General features: G+C 36.7%; 1 protein-coding gene across 1 annotated transcript in view; it reads left to right on the top strand.

Moving 5' to 3' along the window:
- Window positions 1–20,482, top strand: part of HGF (hepatocyte growth factor) — a 48,112-nt gene that overhangs the window by 10,180 nt on the left and 17,450 nt on the right. The window contains exons 4-8 of the mRNA XM_053978327.1: window positions 1,639–1,751; window positions 2,353–2,467; window positions 5,794–5,936; window positions 7,675–7,795; window positions 12,662–12,780. Coding sequence (XP_053834302.1) covers window positions 1,639–1,751; window positions 2,353–2,467; window positions 5,794–5,936; window positions 7,675–7,795; window positions 12,662–12,780 — 611 coding nt within the window. The remainder of the gene's footprint in view (window positions 1–1,638; window positions 1,752–2,352; window positions 2,468–5,793; window positions 5,937–7,674; window positions 7,796–12,661; window positions 12,781–20,482) is intronic.

The following is a 20,482-nucleotide window of genomic DNA, read 5'->3' as shown; positions in this document are numbered from 1 at the left end:
ATGTTGACTTTGGAGGTATAAAAACCCTCCAGATTTGGGTCCAAGAAAAGATTGTTACAAACTTTTATGTGCAGAACTGGTTGAAGCCAAACTGGAAAGAAACCAAAAGGCAACTGAAAGTCAAAAACTGAAAGAATAGTTTGTAAACAGTGCATTCTGCATTCCCACTTTAGGAGGGAGGAGCGGAAACCAGAATGTAATTGGAAAGGCAGGAAAGGTCAAGGATATTTTTGTGAGTGATGGAGTTAGAGGCGCTTGGATATGCTCAAATTTGAGAATCAGCCAGAAGAGAACAGAAGGCTGCACAAGGGCAGAGGGATGAAGGTTAGCAGGTTGGAAACACTTGGAGTCAACAGAGTAGAGAGCAGTTGGATGAAAAATCTGTTTGGTGATGGAAACGATAATGAAGAAGATGTTTGAAAGAGAGAAGACTGGGGAGATTGGATAGGATCTTGCAGCATTTTTAACTGAAGCCAGCAAGATCTCACACAGAAAGCTTGTATGGTGAATTAAATAAGATCAAGGAACTTTTTGTGAAGGACGCAGTGCTGAAGAATATGGCATAGCTAAAGTATGGATGAAGTGTAAGAAATCTGTGTGACTCTTGATTATTACCAAGTAGTGTTAAAATGCCTTCTCAGATCAGAATACAATATCTCAGAAGGTATGGGATGTGTGACAAAAATTAAGATTTTGTGGTAAGGTAGAGGAAATAATGTCAGTTATTTGTTATTTGGTTTAAATAAAAAAAAATAAGAAAAAAAAAAGTGGAGTTTTTTTTTGTTGTTTGTTTGTTTGTTTGTTTGTTTGTTTTTTTGTTTTTTTTTTTGTTTTTTTTTGTTTTTTTTTTTTTTGTAATTTCCTTATTGGATAACTGTTGCCCCCTCCAAGGTGGTCAGATGTGATTTTACTATACTTAAAGACTATCCTTTCAGAACTGTTATAGGAGAAAAAGGTCTGCGCTTTTCATTTCAAGTATTGAAAGGTGTTTTTACTCTGTGGTTTTGTTTGTCTTTCTTGCCCTGCCCCATATCTAGTCAATTCAGCATGAATTGTATTCACTCCTAGCAGTTAAAAATATGAGAAAAATAAAAGAAAAGTGAACAAGGAAAAATTCTAGGTACACGATCACAGTTTATGTTATTGATAAAACTAAAATTAATCTTGTTTTTAAACAGCTCTGTTGTTCTAGGCAAGAAACAAATTCCTTGTACCTGACTTTTTCTCAATCCATCAGTGTGAGATACTTAACTATTTCAGAGGCATATTGTAAGGATAGAAAAGATGATGTTTTAGTCTTCATGTTTTTTTTTCCTGAGAGAGCAGCATAACTGAGGACACAAATGCTGTCTCAGTCACATTTATCTAAGTTTTAAAATAAAGATCTTTAATGACAAGGGAACTCTTAGATTAGTGTGAACAACCAAACTGGTATTTAATGTAATGACCACATCAATTTAATTTCTTTGTTTCTTTGCTCTTGTCAGCACAGTTGTGGGTTTAAATAGTAATTTGGACTGTTTCTCTGACTTTCCCAGTAAAAATAAATCTGATGTCATTGCATGCTCCTTGGCAGGCCATGTGTCATTATTATAAACCACACAGAGATTTTTTTTCTCATCCAGATTTTCTTTGCAGGGCCTTTGCTTATGACAGAGTTACAAAACGGTGCCATTGGTTATCCTTCAACAGCTTGACAAATGGTGTGAGAAAGAAGCAAGACCATGCGTTTGATCTGTATGAAAAGAAGGGTAACTGATTTATTTACTGATTTTGTTTTCCCAGCTAGGGAGGAAAAAAAAAGAACCCTGAGGTCAGTCAGTGATTTTTTTGGGTGTAGAAACATCCTGAGTATGGATGTTTTTATGCATTTTGAAAGCTGCATCCTACAGTTTTATTTACACATATCCTGAGTTTGCTGTCATGCAAATTTGTCTACATACTTGCTGTTGGTCAGTTTTCCAATCTACATATTTGCCTACTGTCATACATACTAATTTCAGTTTTGTACTTCAGTTTACTACTGAGCAGCTCAGTTGTATGAGTTACCATTTATTACTTAATATTGCTCTCATGTACCTCGTTAATGAGTAGGATACATAAGTTTTCAGACATTGAGTTTTTTTCGATCAGATACATTGGAAACATTTGCAGGATTTTTTTGGGGTCAGATAGTGATCAATATTTGGAAAAAAAGAAAAGACAGGCATGTATGTCAACAAATAAACAGTATTTTGAAGAATTAAGTAGGTAAATGGTAATAAATGTAATATTTTATGTGAAAGCAGAAGATGAGCTTTAATTTTTCATACATTAACCAAATATCTCATTTCCTCTCTTTTATTTCAATAGATTATGTCAGAAATTGTATCATTGGAAAAGGAGCAGACTATAAAGGAACAATATCTGTTACAAAAAGTGGTATCCAGTGTCAGGCCTGGAATTCAATGATCCCCCATGAGCACAGGTAAGAGTTCAGGAGCAGAGACAATGGGAATAGTGCTCAGACAGCTTCCATAAAGCATAAGAATTTATGGGAAAACTAACCTTAGACAACAAAATCTCTTAGGTATGTTCTTGCCTTTCTCCAAGAGATGCCATTCTCCAGATCCAAGAAAATTCTTATCTTGGACTTTCTGCAAAAAGTTCTCTCCTAATGCCAGCCTGTGTGTCTGTATCTCTTTCTTTCCTGTGTTGGGGGATCTTTTCAGCTGTTTATATCCTTTTGATCTCTTAGCTACTGGCAGAAACAAAACATCTGCATTATTTCAACCCAGGGTCTGAAAGTTCATCACTGTTTTCTAATTGACTCCCAAGGAATGAACAATTTTGACAACCACATTTTTCGGAAGCAGGGGATAGTAGACCACCTATTTGTTTAGTGTATAATATTGTTAGTATATTTTACATAGTTACTGTCAATTCTCTGTTATTTATGAAATATGTTAAACTATATGGAGCACTTAGGCCTGGCAACAAATCCATGGAAAGGGCTTTTGAAATCCTTCGCTTCAGATTATACAAGATAAAGACTGAGGGAGCATGCACAGGACTTATCTTTTCAGAGTAGGATCTGGTACTGTGAGAAACTGAGGCCAAACCTGCACCTTGAGAGGAAATCTAGTTGAACTCTATTGGCTAAGGAAAAAGAGAAGAAAGCCAAAATCTGAAGCCAGTAAGAGTAATGGTAAAAACAGATTTATCCCAAACAAATGTTCCCAGAAACCAGTAAAAGCACTACAAAGTACTGGTTTACTCTTTAACCACTTCTCTTTAAACATTTTTGCACTGGCTTTAACCATGTAGATAATAAAACTTTAAGAGACAAAACCAAAATGTCCTTTCACCCATAAGCTTGCTATCCACATTGCTGCCTTTTGCCACAGACTCCCAGGGTCAGCAATTTGTTTCAAACTGGAGATCACTGGTGAGGAGCTGGGCTGTGCACTGCTCCGTCCTGTCTTGACCAAATCAATCCAGTGTGCAAGAGGATATCTTGGAACAACATTAAAAGGCAAAGGATAGTTGAGTTCTGTCCTCTTATGATGTGTTACAAAGCTGAGCCTCAGGCTTGGACTTACTGGACTTGGCTCTTACAGTATAGACAGCAGTGTCTGCCCTTCAGTTTGGGATCAGACCTGTTCTTAACTGGGAGCATACCATAAATACCACCAGATCCCAGAGCAATGACTTCTTGAGACTCAACACCTTGAATTAGATATCTTCATCTTTCAGAAGTGAAAGAATTCTAAATCATTATAACCTAAGCAAAAATGAACACTTATTCTACATAATATACACGTGACTTTTATAATTAGAGAAAGGAAAGTGTCTGGATAGCACACATTATCACTAAATTGCATTTTAATACACAGCATACACAGTTTTATCCAATGCATTTGGACAGCCACTCTTCTATGATGAATTTTATGAGAGTGACTTTTCTCCTGCCTTGTGCAATAAGTTTAATTTTTAAAAGGTCACCGGATAAATGAGGTGGCTGCATGCTAATTTTGTTTTTCAACATCAGAAAATATGATTTCATCATCAGAGACATGAGGGAGGTGGGAAGAAACAGACAGTAGTGGTGTGTTTGGAACTTATTAGTACAAAAGGCTTAGCTTTGTAGGTCAGTTTTTCTCAACAGCTGATTATCACAATGTGCCATTGGAAAATAAATGCCTTTTTCATATTTAAGGGAGAAATGTATTTTAATGATTTTTAATTATACTTCTAGGAAGAATTGAAGCATCTTGAAACTTTAAACTTTTGCTTCAGTCTAGCAAGTCATATTTTTATTTATTTGTATTCCATCAGAACACAGATTCCCAGCAAAACCCTGCTTTCTATTATTGTCATCTCCATCCTAGTACAGTTTTTAAGACTCTTATAGAGTTTCAAATTAAAAAGTCTGAAGTAAAAAGATCTCAAAGAGAAATGGTCAAAGAGCAGACCAGTGCTTCATAGACTTTTGGCTAGTTTCCACGCCTTTTGTGTGGTTGAATCTGTTTTTACCATTACTCTTACTGGCTTCAGTTTTTGGCTTTTTTTTTTTTTCTTTCTTTCCTTACCTAATGGAGATGAACTAAATCATCAGTTTTAGGAGTGGCCCTTTCTTCCATTTCTGGGTAGATCTTTACTACAACTCATCTTTTCCTCTCTCAAGAATGTTGCTTCTGTACCTGTTGGAGCCTGCAGAGATTTAGCTACTGTTTTTGCTGCAATGTAACTGTTAGAGAAATGCTCTGGATTTGTCTGCAATGTGCAGCCTGAATGTGGTCATGAGGTGTTGAGGTGGCATTGAACAGACCAGCTCTGGAACTGGGTTCCTTACAATTGGGTTAGCTGTTCCTTATTTTGTGAGGTAAATAAGCTAGCATTGCTTTTATGTGTAAATATTTATATATCTCTAGTATATAAAGTGTGTGTGTGTCACCCTGTCTGACATGGCTAAACACATACTTTTACAGATGCCTGAGAAGGAAACATCTTGACCCTGGACATGTTAAGTCAGCTGGGGTGCTGTTAAATGTCTGAACATATACAATGCCATTATCAGTGGGTTTGTAAGCAGTAGACCCTAAGATGACAACAGTGGGTCTTGTGGAAGAACATGAAGGAACATGCTGAGTGAACATGAACATTCTTTAGCTAAGAACAGCTAAAATGGCATCTGGGGAAATCTCTTGTGCTGAAATACAAAGCAGTCCCTGGTTTCAGGCAGTGAAAACCTCTCTGCAAGGTGTAGCACAGAGTTGGTTACACTCGCATGCTGCTGTTGATCAGTTCTTGCTGCTGCCTAACCAGGGATGCAAAGAGGTTTCTCTGCCTGTGGGTTTCACATAGTAGGTGAGCTCTGAGCCCAGCTGGACCTGTTGTATGTGCCCACATGCACAGGAAAGACAGGCCTCACCTGGCTACAGACCCAATCAGCCCCTGTGCATCCAGAGCTCCTGAAGGAGAATACAGTGCAGGCTGGCAGGGAGTGTGTAACTGCCTCTGGCTCTGCCCTAGATAGTTGTCTCTGGACAGCTGAGGGATGGGAGTAAGACTCTCTCAAGCACGCTATGAGCTAGACAAATTGTCCCAGATTTAGGCCATTTAGGTTGAGTAATCCCAACTGAAGATGTGTATTTGTGTACGGACAGATATTTGGGTGTGTGCATTTGCTTAGACAGGGTGGAGGGAGAAGGAAGCAGAAATGTGATTGTTTCTAACTGTTTGTAAAAATAGTATGATTAACCCCAACCTTTGCATGCTCTTATACTGTAATGATTGTCATTTTAAAACTAGCTTTTTGCCTTCGAGCTATCGGGGAAAAGACCTGAGGGAAAACTATTGCCGAAACCCCCGAGGGGAAGAGGGAGGCCCGTGGTGTTTCACCACCAGTCCAGAGACGCGCCACGAAGTCTGTGACATCCCCCTCTGCTCAGAAGGTAACCCAGCACAGCTCCTGCAGAAAGCTGCCTCTGCTCTGCTGACAGCAACTGCACAGAGCTCCCAGTAATCACCTGCTCATGGCCTTTAGAGAAAGAATAGGTGATTTCTCAGTGAGAGTAACTCATATAGCAAGAAAAGAAGTTGTTAGAGGAAGAGGAGATCTTGTGACATTCCAGTATGCTGGAAGGTTTCAGGCTCAGCAGCTTTTTTCAGGTTATGGAGGAGCTTGAACAATGAAGTTGTGCTGATCACACAAATGTGATCCTTTTTTTTTTTGCTTGTCTAGTCCATAGTGAATCCATTACAATTTCAGTATTACTATGTGATAAAATCATCTAGTGCCATTCCATGGTAAAATCAGCTTTTCGTCTTCTTTTTGATGAAAATATAGATACTGGATTACAAGATGAAAGCTTAAGATAAGCAGGCATTTTGCTTTTTGAATAAATACTGTAAATAAGCATAACTCTGCAAATCCAACCCCATTTGACTTTCAAGTCACAGAATTTGAAAGACACTTTATATGCACCATTGCATTTGTTGACTTTTAAGTTCTGTTAACCTCCAAATTAAGCTCTTATATCTTGCTAATCAGTCAATTCAGTTCCAGTCAATCAACTTATTTAAATCTTCAAGATAGGATGCTTTTAATTTTCCTGCTAATGTGTCACATGCAATAGCTATGCTGTCCTTAGGAAAGGAAGAGAAGAGGGAGGGAAACTGGAAGGGAGAGAGGAAGAGAAGGAGGAATAGAATAATTTACACAGAGCTTGAGAATTTGTTAAAATTTATCATTTAAAGATAAACTTATGTGAACTGCAAATGGGATATTTGACCTGGAGCTCACTTTAGGATAAAGACTTTGGTAGCTGATGTTTTGTAATGTCTGTAATTCCTTAAAATAGTATTTTCTAAATGATCCTTCCTTACAGTTACTGTAATTAGGGATTACTTGAGAAGTTTGTCTACAGTTAATTCTGGTGAATTTGTTTTATATTTTCAGACCTTTCATTCTAAATTCTGTTCAACAATGATTTCAAATTCCTTTGATAACTTTTGACCACTCTTCCTCCATGCCCCCTACCCACTTTCCCAAACCAGGACTGAAAATGTATCTTAGTTTAAGCTGCTAAAAACCATTATCATCAAAAAGATACAGTATCATACATAGCTGGAAGTGCTGGGTATATAAAGAAACATACTGTACTGCACTGAAATTGGGATTTTGCCAATATTCTGCACTTAAACTTGTCTTGTAATTAAACTGTGACTTAGAGTGATTTATGTGAAGTGCAACTTAGATTGATGGGTCTCTCTCTCTTACTAACCATAAGTAAGATTAGTAAAAGACTGATAGGAACATGAATGCCTCTGGTAGCTCCCCTCTACCTGCTTCGAAACTGTAAGTGTCTTATAAAATGATATAAAATTTAAGCATCTGGATTAGCGCTAACAGATACAATTATATTCCAAAGAGCATTACACATACCAACCCAACAGAAAGATATCATTGTTTAACACCTCTATAGGTTGGTATCATTATATTAGAGCAGGGACACGTTTGGGGTTTTTTATGTTGATTTCTTTGGTTTTGGTTTTGGTTTTGGTTTTAGTTTTGGATTTTTTGGGGTTTGGTTTGGTTTTATTTTGGTTTTGTGTTTTTGGGGGTTTTTTTGTGGTATAAGTCATTGGTGTAATAAATGACTAGTGTCTATTTTTTTTTTTTTTTCCCAGTTGAATGCATGACCTGCAATGGAGAGAGTTATAGAGGGCCAATGGATCATACCGAGACAGGCAAGGAGTGTCAGCGCTGGGATCTTCAGAGACCACACAAGCACAAATTTCGTCCAGAGAGGTAACCTCTCCTACCCCCAAGCAAGACCATGTGTTCATAATTTGAAAATTACACACATTCTGGAACCAGCTAAGCAAAACTAGCATTAGCTCAACTGAAATTTATGGAGTTCACCAGTTTTAGATGCTTGGGCTCCTGGCCCCTGGCGTAGGCTGGCTACTGACACAATGGAGATGCAGGATGGAGAGAAGAGGCTGTTTTGTGTAGTGCTGGTTACATCCCATGCCTGACTGGTGTACTAATTCTGCTACTGTTTTAATTGATCAAAAATTCCTTCCTATCTACACTAGTTCATTGACAGTAAATAAATAACCTCTGAATATTTCTGTATATATTAATATGCAGCTGCAGTCAGCTTAAATACCTTAAAGTAATCACATAGTAAATAATGATTTAAAGTCATAAATTTTTGTTAGATCTCTTAACACAATTGATGAATATAAACTTCCAATATTGTCAAATAACAATATCCTCCTTTTTGCAATATTGAACAGCTTTAAAGCTGTAGGTGACCTTCCGTAATAATCACATTTAAGTATCCAATTTGTTTGACTGAACTGTTTGACCACTACATCTGTTTATTCACCCTGGGAAAGGATTTAATCATTCTGCTCAGCATTTTATGAACATGGATTTCTTTAATAGACTTGTTTTCTTTTTTTTTTTTTTTCCTTTTTTAATTTAGGCACTGATTCACAGTGCCAAAAGCTGAGTCAGAAATAGCAAGACAAATTTCATCCCTGTTAGGGTTTGTCCTACAGGGCCAAATTCATCCAGCTACAAAGGGTCATCTATAATACACACTTCTGAAAGTATTGTGGGAGGGACGGGGTAGGAAGGGGTTAGGCCACACAGGAGGGGGTCTCTGTTCATCTCAAACTGGACTACAGTTTCATTTTAGTTTTATTTTGGATTAAATCCATTTATATATTGTTTTGAATAAAGTCTAACTTCCAGAAAAAGACTGCAAGAATCAACAAAACCAGAATGATTAAGACCTTCCACTGAAAGTATCTTTTTATATTTTAAAGCATTTCACCAAATAAAGCATTATTTTTATTCTAAGAGATATGGGTACTGGTAGATTTTAGAAAGCCTGATTATTCAGCAAAATATGGAGAATCTGCAGTTTTGGAGCTTATGTGGTATAATCTGGTTTTTTCCCTTGGCTTGGATGATCTGTTTCATGAATAATAGCAGTCTATCCCATTGTTCTGCCACAATAAATATTTTGTATTAGCAGAGTGGGACTGAAGATAATCTGTTTCTGAGTTTTGCCATGCACTTACTGTGTATTCTAGAATAAGTCACAGAAACAGTTTTGTTCCTTTGGAATGAAACATTTATAGAACTCATGGGTACAAACAATAATAATTTTACTGTCAGGAGGTAATTTCTTTTTTTTTCATTAATTTCTGATTGTTTTGCAAAAGGACTTTTCAGACTAACCACAGTCTTACGAACAATCGTCTTCTTCTTTGAAATAATTCCTTCTGAGAACATCTTCTTAAGAGTTTTCAGACAGTAATAAAGTGCTTTTTTTTTTAACCAAAAAGCAACCCATCCAGATTGATCTCACTTGAGTGGGCTTTCAGAAGAGTAATGTAGTCCAGCATATTTCTGATATACTGATGTTAATTAGCTCTGTGAACAGTCACTAAAAGTAGCAGCTGAAGGTTTTTTGTTTTGTTTTTGTTTTTGTTTTTTTTTTTAATATAGTCAGATAAGTTGAAAATAAGAGAAAAGGTCTGGAACAAAATACCCATTAAAATACAGCAGTCTCTAGAGACACTTATAGTATATCATCCAGGTGTAATGTAAATAACCTGTAAACCAGGAAGGATTACCTGGACAGATTTAAACCTATTTTCATTTATGGCTTCACCAGTTACACTGATGAAGAAAAGGAATAAAGACAATAATCTTTCCAAGTGCACCAGTCTACGTGCTGTTGGACAGTGCTTTTGGCTCAGGGTAAATACAAGTCACTTTTCTGTCACCTCAATGAATTGTTCTACATTTACTCCACTCAGAGGTCAGTTACTGAAGATGCTTACTGTCTGCTTAGATGTGATTGAAGCAGGCAGAAGGAATTCCCCCAAACAGCTCCTGCATGGCCCACTTTCAGCTATTAGTGGATGCAGAATTGTATTCTGAACCTCCAGTTCTTTTATGTTCTCCCATGTTCTCCTCACGGGCACAGTTATGGCTCAGGATGGAAGGAAGACCACTGAGGATAATGTCTTGGGCATAGAGCAGCATAAGGGGGAAAAGTTTTTTGTCCTTTTCTGCTCAAACTCAAACATCCTATGAAAATATTTATTACATGGAGGAAAGTAGAACTGAAGTGTACCATAGGAGGAGAATAACTGCAGATATTGCTTTATTAGTACCCTGGTACTAATAATGTATACTAATTTATAACTCTTGTATGAAAATTTACTTTATCAAAAAATCAAATTTCCAGTCCTACATGTCTTGAAAAAAACAAAACAAAACAAAACAAAACAAAACAAAACAAAACAAACAAAAAAAAAAAAAAAAAAAACAAAAAAAAAAAAAAAACAAAGGGGAAATGAAAGGTTGGTGAAGAGATTTAGATACTAAGTTTCATTTTATTTCCAGGAGAGCTGGAGATCAGCATCTGTGTCATTAAAAAGAATAAATTTTATCTCTTTGGCTAATACTCTCCTCCATTTTCTCTAGAAACTTGAAAAAAGTCTTGATTTTGACACCAGATACGTATCTTCATGCTTCATTTTAGTTCTGGCACTGAAGTACAGCTACTGATGTTTCAAGGGGGAAAAAACAGAACTATGTAGAGTTCTAGATAATTTCTGACACTTCAGGCTCTTTCTTAGGTCTAAGAAAGGGGTCTGTGCCCAAATGTACGGGGGAGGAGGAGTGTGTACAACAAAGAGACAGCTCTCAGAGAATCCTGCATAGCCTCACTGTTGAATTGTGTGGAACAGTTTCAAGACCTGTTATTTATTGTTAATATTTGCTTCTTAAAGGTATTAGTTGGCCTTTTTTTATAGCAATTGCTGCTTGCTGGGTATGAAGGAAGACAGAAACCTCCCTTAATACTGGGGGAAGAACCATTGACTGGGAAGTCTAGTTTTGATGTAGTAAAGGACAAGTAGATCTAGTTGGTGAAAAGACACGGCTCACAGGCACTACACCATCCCATGACGACACAAAGCTTGATCCTGGAAGAACATCTCTACCTAAGTTTTAATAACCCATATAATTACCCAATAAGTTTAAAATAACCCATATTTGATATACTGTGGGAATATGCCATATAATATTAGGAAGGATGGAGCATTCAGTGCAAAGACAGACATTTGTATTCTAGAACACAAATTCTTTGCATCAAGACCTGTTTTGAATGCTTTTTGTGAGCTGTGACTGCACATACTTTGCCATTTCTGGACTCACCTTGGTTCTTGGGTGGTAATATGCACCTTCCATGCTACTTGACATGGAACATGTTCCACCAGCATCAAGGCTTATCACTGCATCTACTGAGAGGCCAAACCCATATAATTTTCTGCTGTATTATTAGCCCATTAACTATTTTTTTGGGAAATCCTTGGACACAACTTGTTCTTTACAGTTTGTTTTACACCTAACAGAAAACAGGGTACTGCTGCTAGATCTGAAATTACCATGTTCTTGACTTCCATTGAGAATTCCATTGAATTCCCAGTTTGGTGAGGTTTCTCCTTGGTGGTTTTGATGTAATTTTGTTTTTCTTTATTTTTTTTTTTAATTCTACTTAAGTCTTATCCTTGTCCCTTGTACAGTTGAAGGAACCTGACTTTTCCTAAGAAATGGGAGATCAAGTTGCAAATGAGTCAAAATTAGCATGATCATTTGACAAAGCATCCTAGCAAAAACATACACTTGTAAACTATATTTTCATCTGCTTGTATGAAGCACATCTGCTTGCAGTTGTAAATGGATTCAGGTTCCCAAGTAGTTAACTTTATTGTTCTCTTACACACTTTTCAGGTTTCCCTCAAAGGCAAATCTACTTTTTGTTTCTTTTGCAAACACATTTCAATAAAACTGGAAGGCCAAGACAATTTGTATTCACTAGAGAAAAAAAAAAAAAACCAACCTGATGCATTTATCTCCTTCAAGTTTACAGATGTTAGTATCATGTATTTATATTAAAATAACCTAAATATCTTGGATATCTGTCTGATTGTCAGTGATGGCTGTAGGAATGTGGAAACATAAATATAGCACAATATTATCAAGTCTTAATGAGATAAAGTGAGATGAAAGTTATTTACTTACTTGTCTCTTTCTTTCTCCTAGTGCTTTAAATGAGGGCATGACCAAAAATGAGCTCTGTTACATAAATGGAGCTATCATTAGTAGCAAGGCTACCCAAAAAAAGCTTCCAGTTTGAACCCAGGGCTGTTGCACTGAAGAACCTGTTTTCTTAATGAGTCCAGCATGGCAGGCAGTATTTAGATAATCCACATTTAATTGGTCTGTTTAAAAAAAAAAAAAAAGAGTGGCTTAAGTGTCTGGTCATCGGTTGACAGACACAAGAGCAAGAGTTTAGCAATTAGTGGAGTTAGCCTATCCGGTACCCTGTGCATTAGCACAGCAGGGAGTCCCCTCAGTGGAGGTCTGATTCCGCTGCAGATTTGGAAAGTGTTTATATGTTATTAACTTTTTAACAGCGTTAAAAGCATATTTGCATCCATCCTACAGGATCAGACCCAAGGTTAATAGGAACCAGTTCTTGTTTGCCTCTGCTGAAATCTGTCCTTTAAGTACCTTGTAGAAGGCAGTGCAGTGTTGCCAGGAAGACTTTCCTGACGCATTTCTCATTGTGGTTTGCAGATATCCTGACAAGGGCTTTGATGATAATTACTGCCGAAATCCTGATGGCAAGCTGAGACCATGGTGCTACACTCTTGACCCTAACACCCCCTGGGAGTTCTGTGCAATTAAAACGTGTGGTGAGTTCAAGCAAAATTTATTACTTCCTTTTCCTTTCCAAAATCTGGACACAGATATTTTGAGCAGCGTAGGACCACCGCTAGTTCATTCATTGCCCTTCACTGGCTTTTAAAACAGAGCTTTCAAAGAGGGTCTCCTATAAACACCTTATATTTAATCTGGACAGGAAAGAAGAGTTGTGCATTACTTACCACGGGAATATGTGTATGTCTTATGTACTGTAAATTGCATTAAAACATATGAAAATCAAGAACTAAAAAAGTGAGGCAACAAAATCTGAGGATCTCATGTACAGTATTAATTAGTTTGGTCATGCTGGACATTTGCATTATCATTTGAGAGTATCAAATATCATTTGGTGCACACACACAATCCCTCCTCAGTATCTTCTGCTAACAACTCTTTACTGCTTTGCAGTTCTAGGTCCACATAATTCACTCTTGTGCTGAAGACAGAATTATTAATTTCCATATGGGTCTCTGTGATATTGAGCACTCCATATCAAAACAATCCACAGGCAATGAACTTCTTTTCATTCATCAGTTACAAGACGGTGGCATTTGTTAACCACACTTTAGAGACAAGGAATTGAATCAAAGTGACATTAAGGTGTACAGTGGTTGCATGCTCACTTTGAGATGCTCTTGTTCAGCATTTTAATGCTTACTACAATATGTTATGTCTACAAAGCTCAGATCATCTTAATTTTGGTGACAGCTCTGAAAGCTCTATTTTACTGATAATTAGGCGTCTTAAATGAGAAGTAAAGGGACAACAAGGAAGGTAGAACTCTTGGTCATTCCTTGAAAACTTAAGCAAAGCAATTTTTCTATACTTTTATGGTAATACCGGGGCTAAGGTGGATGGTAGAGTCAGTTTTACTGAGACTTGCTTTAAATATTGGGATGGGTGGCAAGGAAGAGGTAATAGCTCTGATGTGAAACTTTATTTGTGAGCCATTGCTACCTAAAGAGGGATTCTACACCTTCACTTAGAATTCTTTTCAAACAAATTATGCCATGTTTTCTGCCTGAATCACCAATAATTCAGAATTTTATCTCCTTGACTCTTCATAGCTTAGGCCAGTTCTAATGACTTGGAGATTCAGTCTGGTCTAATCAATTTGTCCATTTTTGAAATCCAAGGGTTGAGTAAGAATATTCTGTACCGCCTGATGTAGAGTAATTTAACTTTATCTTATGTCATTGTAATTCAAGTATAAGGTAGTTAAATTATCACAATTATTCCACTGTAAAAAAGACAAAGTTATTTTGATACTTTGGGCAATGTCTAATCAGGCTCTCCCGAGACAGAAGAAACTTGTCAGGATTGCTGCTTGTTTTGGGTCAGGCACCCATTAAATCACACCCATGTTGAAAGTCTTACCTGTGAACTACAGGACTAATTAATGTTTTTATATCTACTTACTGATAATCTTTGATAAAGGGGAAATCTCAGATTACCTCCTTTGTGAACACAGATTGCTTAGTTGTGCAACTGAATCATCTTTCAATTTTTCAGTTACTCTATTAAGTGAGGAGCTGTTGCTTTGGATTTTTGGCCTGTGTTGGTTTGGGTTTTGTTTTGGTTTGTGGTTTGTTTTTTTTAAACTAAACTGTGCTTCCTACACTTCTCCAATTATTAGATAACATATGAATCATGTGTAGCATACTAGAACTGTTCTTTTCCCCTGTTACTATTATGAAAAAAAGTATTCCTAAGTTACAGCTGACTGTTTCACAAATGCAACTTTTATAAACCTTTATCCTTTGGCATTTCCTGAGCTGATGTGTCAGTGTTCTGAGGATTCACATCTGGCTTTGTTGGTCACGTAAGCTTACGCCTCATGCAACTTCCAGTATCTACAGTCTGGCCTCAGCCTTATAAAATGGTTGGGTGGGAGATCTCCTGAAAACTACTGGATTATCACCTTTGTCTATCAAGTCATAGCAGAGCCCTGAAGAAAAGGTAAAGATCAAAATGAAATTAAAAACAACTTCAAGACACAGTGTAATGATTTTCATATTGTGATGAAAGCCTTTTGTCTCATTTCTAGGCAAAAGTTCACTGTAGGAACTAGAAAGTCTTTCCTTCAGTTAGAAACTATATTAAAATCAGTGGAAATTTCACATGTAAAACTGTATTTTCCCTGCAGAATACTGTATCTCTTTTGAAAATAATAAGGCAACCTCTATGAGAAAAAAATTTAAAAGTAGGGGTCATGAAAGCTTAATCCAGCAGATATTTTCAAAGAGTTTTTCTCACAGGCATATGACATCGCCCTCTATGTAAGATGCAGTTGTGCTCAACGCTTTCCTTTATAACTCACTGAGGGAATTTATTGCTGATGCTACTGTTAAATCACCATCTTGATGACCAGAATACTAACAGAAATTATTTCAGATTTCTGTCTTTCTTGAGGCTCATAAAAAAATCTGTTTTCCCACCTCCTAGCAGGGAGCCCAAAACACTTGGCTATTCTGGGTTTCGGTGGCTGCTCTGTGTTTCTGATGCTGGGGCTGTTTGCAATCTCAGAACACTAAAAAGAGATCATGAGTTATAGGTCTTTATAGCTTTGTGGTTTGGATTCTCACACAGGTTTTAATTCCTATGCTGAGGACTGTTTATTTAATTTACAAGAAATACTAATTAGGAAAAATGCTTTGCAAATCCAAGTCCTTGGACCATATACAAAAATGTAGGTGTCCTCTCTTTGGGGAGTGACCACAAGGCAGCATGCTGCTTGTGGCTTTTTGCTACATGTCGTGAGTGCTAGTGCGCTTTATAGCCAAAATGCTGACAACAGCTCATATACAAAAATTTCTGCAAAAAAAGTTGGTGGAAGGAAGCGTTTAGAAAATAAATATGGTTTTAAGACTGAAGAGAGAGAGGGCATTGTAATTTTACTTCCAAGCACAGAATGCAGCATAAAACATTGTGGCTTAAAGCCAGGGCTGTGAGAAAGAGATGACAGGAGCAATTAGGAATTAGAGATGGCTCAAGCTGCAAAAACTGGATTTGGATTAAGACTTTGGGGACCCCAGGACTGGTTTGAAGTTGCTCACATATGTGTCTGTGGTTTTGGCTTGAGACAATTTTTAGTTAGAAGAGAGGATAAAAGGACAACTAACAGCAATGAAGAAGTGTAGGATGAAATGAAGAAATGGAAGCAGTGCCAGCAAACATGAAAAAGGAAGATGACTGTTATTTTGGCATAAATGAGAACATTGACTACAGGGAAGACAGGAGTGGAGAACTAATACTGCTTTTTTTAAAGCCCAAACTGTTCCTCTATGGATGAGCTTTAGAGAGGTACTGAGATCCATAAAGGAAGCTACAGATATCAGTCATTTGAGAACTGCAGAGCTTTTTTGGAATTACTGTGTTAAGGACAGTGTTTCATTGATGCCTACCTATGTCTAGCCAACCCAGATGCCTGTACTATGGATTTAGCCTTTGCCACCAGTAGTCACTGACAATAGTCAGGGGTGACCAGAGCCTGAAAAAGCCTTGAGAAAATTCAATAAAGGCCTCGGTTGGATGGGAAAGAACAAGTAATGAAACACCAAAATTGAGACTCTAGACTTAAAATGAACTGTTGTAATGTGCCCACAGCTTTTGGGAAGGCAAAAACCCACCAACATTAAATTACTCATTCTTTAGAAACAGAGATTTCAACTGTCCATTTGAATGCACAGTTCTGATTAAAGAGTTATTCTGATTAAAGAGTTCTGATTAAAGAGTTAGTTAGACTAATTTAAGGTTAATATTTGTGCAAGATAAAGATGTTTATAGAAAGGAGGCAGAAAAGAGACTGATATTTAGAAGTTGATAAAGTCTTACTTTCCATCTTGCTTTAAAAAGAGACAAAGAATAGGTCCAGTGTTCACTGTTTATGCAACAGCTTAATCCATATTGCCTCAAAAAGGATCTTTCTCAAATCTTTTTCATCATTTCTATGATAATTTGAAAGTGAAATTTAGGAACTCTAAACGTGAAGAGATTTTTTTAATAGATTTAAAATAAAAATGGTTTGCATTTAAAGCTTTGTTGTAGACACTGGAACAGCCTGTAAAGATCTCTCTGTACTCACGGACAAATGAATTGCACGTGTGAAAGTTTTAGGTGACAAAGAGTTCTTCGGTTCTCTGATTCTTGAGCTTGACTATAGTTGATTTCTTCACTTTCTCATACGTTTTTACTGAATAAAAAGCAAAACACTGAAAGTCAGTTGGGTTTTTCTTCCATTCTTGTACTGTGTCATGGTACATTGAAGAAAATGTGAAAAGGAAGGAGCTGCCACTAAACTAGTGTCCAGAACTGGAAATGCCTTTGCTAAGGGAAGGGATGCCTGAAAGCAGTGCAACTGAGCATGAGCAGCTTCAAAACACCACTCAGCTTTCTTACTAACATTTGCAGAATTGCATGGATCATGTTTACAATCAACTTTTTAAATTGTTTTGTTACAAATCAGGGTACATTTTCCTTCTGTTGACTGACATTGTAGAAGAGACATTGCATGAATATAAGCAAGAAGAGGTATTTTCCTCATGCTATAACTTAGGACTCTGCTTCTTTTCCAACTATGTCTTTTTCCACAAATACTGTTGTATTGTCATGAAAGAACATGCGTTCTCCAGCAAAATCTCTACCTTCTTATAAGTCAATACGATTCTCACCACTGACCTAAAATTTGCACAGGATTTTCTTCAGGGTCATTGGGATTTAAGTGTAAAATACTATCTAGCTGGTTAGTTCAGCTGTTGAATGACTCAAGGCCCCTGCTGATTCCCTCATGCTGGAGTTGCTGTGAGAACCACAACTAAGAAGACTATTTGTGGATTTACACATAAGGCTCCGGATAATGTTTCATCTTTTTAAGATTCTATGAATGCATGAGCCGGCCCATATTAAGAAAGTTATGTATTTTGAAGTATCAAAAAAAAGGAGGATTTTATGGAAAAAAAGGATATCTTTGCATTATTGACCTTTGACTGGGGACTTCAGAGTGAACATGTGAAGGTAGAAATACTACTAATGGGAAATCCCCTCATGTGGTTGTCTGAGTTACATGTTTAATCTTAGTTATCCAGAATTTAAAAAAAGAAAATAAAAACGCACAAAGTTCAAAAGCAAAATGCTGCTAACAACTACCAAATTCTTCTGTTCATAATGAACTTTCCTACTGGAGTAAGTGACACTTAATCCATAAATTATAAATAGTAGTCCTTTATAAGGCGGAATTTTGTGTGATCTTTCAATAACAGTACTTTTAATCTCAGTTCAGAACTAAAAAAATTGAACTGAAGCAAAAAAATCCTGGGAACTTCCATTATGAAATATTAGTAAGTACTGCAAAGTAAGGATTGCTCATTGATTATAAATTAATCTGACTAACTTCATATTATCTTCCTCATTGGCACAACCCCTTGGATTTTTAGATCTTAATTTATATTTTAGAGGATTTACTGGGATATGGATGGGAATTTGATTTTATAGATTTTGATCTTGATCTTGATCTTGATCTTGATTTTGCCTTGTAAGAGAACTGGTGAGTGTGGTCTTAGGGCTCTTTCACCAATGCTCTGCACATCTAATGCTTATGCTCAAAGTTATTAAATTTAGTTAACTTGGTATTGGGTGATGAGTAATTAGCCCCAGAAACTAGACCAGTACTGAATGGAGATGACTATGTAAGTTGTAGGCTTGGACAGCCTGGGCACTTTTTAGTTTGGCAAGTGCTGTATAATCTGCAGTGTCTGGTGAGACAGGCACTGCTCCTCAAGCTCTTGCCTGTTCCTGTGCACATCCAGCCCAACTTTCATTAACAGGAATAGGGAGACTGTTCCCATCATGCCTGTTTGTGGAATCGACAGATGAATGAAGGATTTCTCAAGCATTTATTGGTAAGTTTTCAGCTTTCTGTGAGACTCAATAGCTAGAATGGGAATTGGTTCCAAGGGCACAAGCCCTCAGAATTTCAGAATTAAATTTTGGAAATATTTTGGAGTCTCATTTTTTCATGTTTCAAAATGAGACATTTGTAGTATATGCAGGTGGTACAGCAAGAAGAATTTGGGGAGGGTTCTGTGGACCTTTTGGAACAATGAAACTGCTTTATTAGTTATAATAAGAATATTTTACTGATCCCTCTCGTTACTAGAATTCTTATTGAGAGCTGCCACAAAGTAATAGCAGATTTTGAAATAATTTCTCTCTTAGTCATTATAGTGCAAGTCTTTCCAGAAGTGGCTTGGCTGTGCAAATATTCATGACAATGTGAAAGTTAAGTTCTTCTGATGCCTTTACGTTGTATATTTTGACATGGCAAAGTTGTAAAATCTGATCCACAGGTAGAGGTCACTATCCAGACACATAATGTAAGGTTCAACAATTAACTGTGTATCTGCAGATGTAGAAGAAGGAATGCTCTGCAAAATTACTGTGGCCTTGGTTAAATAAATTGATGCATCACTTATTTCATTTCAGGCATCTGATTAAAAAAAAACAAACCCACATAATGATATATAAACACCAATCTAATGACTTTTTCTTTAGCATGACTGAGTAGAGAGGAGGTGCCCTATACTGTTCATTACAGTTGAAATAGTAACTTTTTGTGTATAGTTAAGGTCTTTGCAACAGCTTATATTTGATTGATTTTTTGTACATTATTAGTATTATTTAAGAAGACTTGTTGCTAGATTTATGCAGTTTCAATTTATTAATTTACTTAGGAAATATTATGAAGCCAGGGCATATGCTGCAATTTATCATCTTAGGGAACTCTTCTCTCCTGCCCTCTCAGGTCTTTCCCCAGATCTCTTTCATTTATATGAAAGAAATGTGTGTATTTTTGAAAAAGACTAATATGTATTTGAATGTTGCATAGCAATGTTCACTCTAATCAGCTTAGAAGCTATTTTAGACTATAACTCCATTTGTTTTCACATATTATTTATAATGGAAAACAGAAATGTTGCAGCTATTTATTACTATAAGTTGTATGAATTAATCTTTTTCTAGTCTTATTATTTAAAAAAGTGATGTGTAAAGACTAAATATAAAGTTACTAGCTGCAAGACTTTGATGAGTCCCCTAGAAAGAGTACATTTGTCAGCCTGCAGAAACCTCCTTGTGATACTTGCAGTGCCATATCCTTTTGACTTTGGAATGAGCTTGGAACTCAAAATCCCGTTGAAAGAGGAGAACATTTGCCTTGGGAAGGAGGGACAGGAAATGGATTTGACCATGAAACACTGACTTAAAAACATCAAGCAGATGAAGAGCAAAAGGGATGCATAGATACATGTATAATTCAACTGCACAACTTGATGCTATCATCTGACAGGGAAATGATCTTTAACGTCAAAGATCAGTCAAATCAGCCAAAACCATCTGTTATGACATTTGGTTTCCTTAAGATCCATATTTTCTCCGAGTTCATGGAACTGGCTCAAGTTACCAGGAGTTGACTGCAATATGAGTAACACACAAATACTGTTCTATTCACTGGACCATTTGAAGAAAAATAAATAAAGAAGTTTGTTGACATACTTTTTGCTGGCAAGTAATACTTTTAAGATAATTAATAAAATTAGTCTTGTGAACCATAACAATTACCAACAGATATACAGTTTCTTTTAAAATACTGTATTGGGAACTTTTGAGAATATTGAAGAATTGCTCTAACTGTAGTGC

The sequence above is a fragment of the Vidua macroura genome, chromosome 5 (assembly GCF_024509145.1).
Source record: "Vidua macroura isolate BioBank_ID:100142 chromosome 5, ASM2450914v1, whole genome shotgun sequence".
Classification (NCBI taxonomy): Eukaryota; Metazoa; Chordata; class Aves; order Passeriformes; family Viduidae; genus Vidua; species Vidua macroura.
This window is presented reverse-complemented; position numbering and strand designations above follow the sequence as displayed.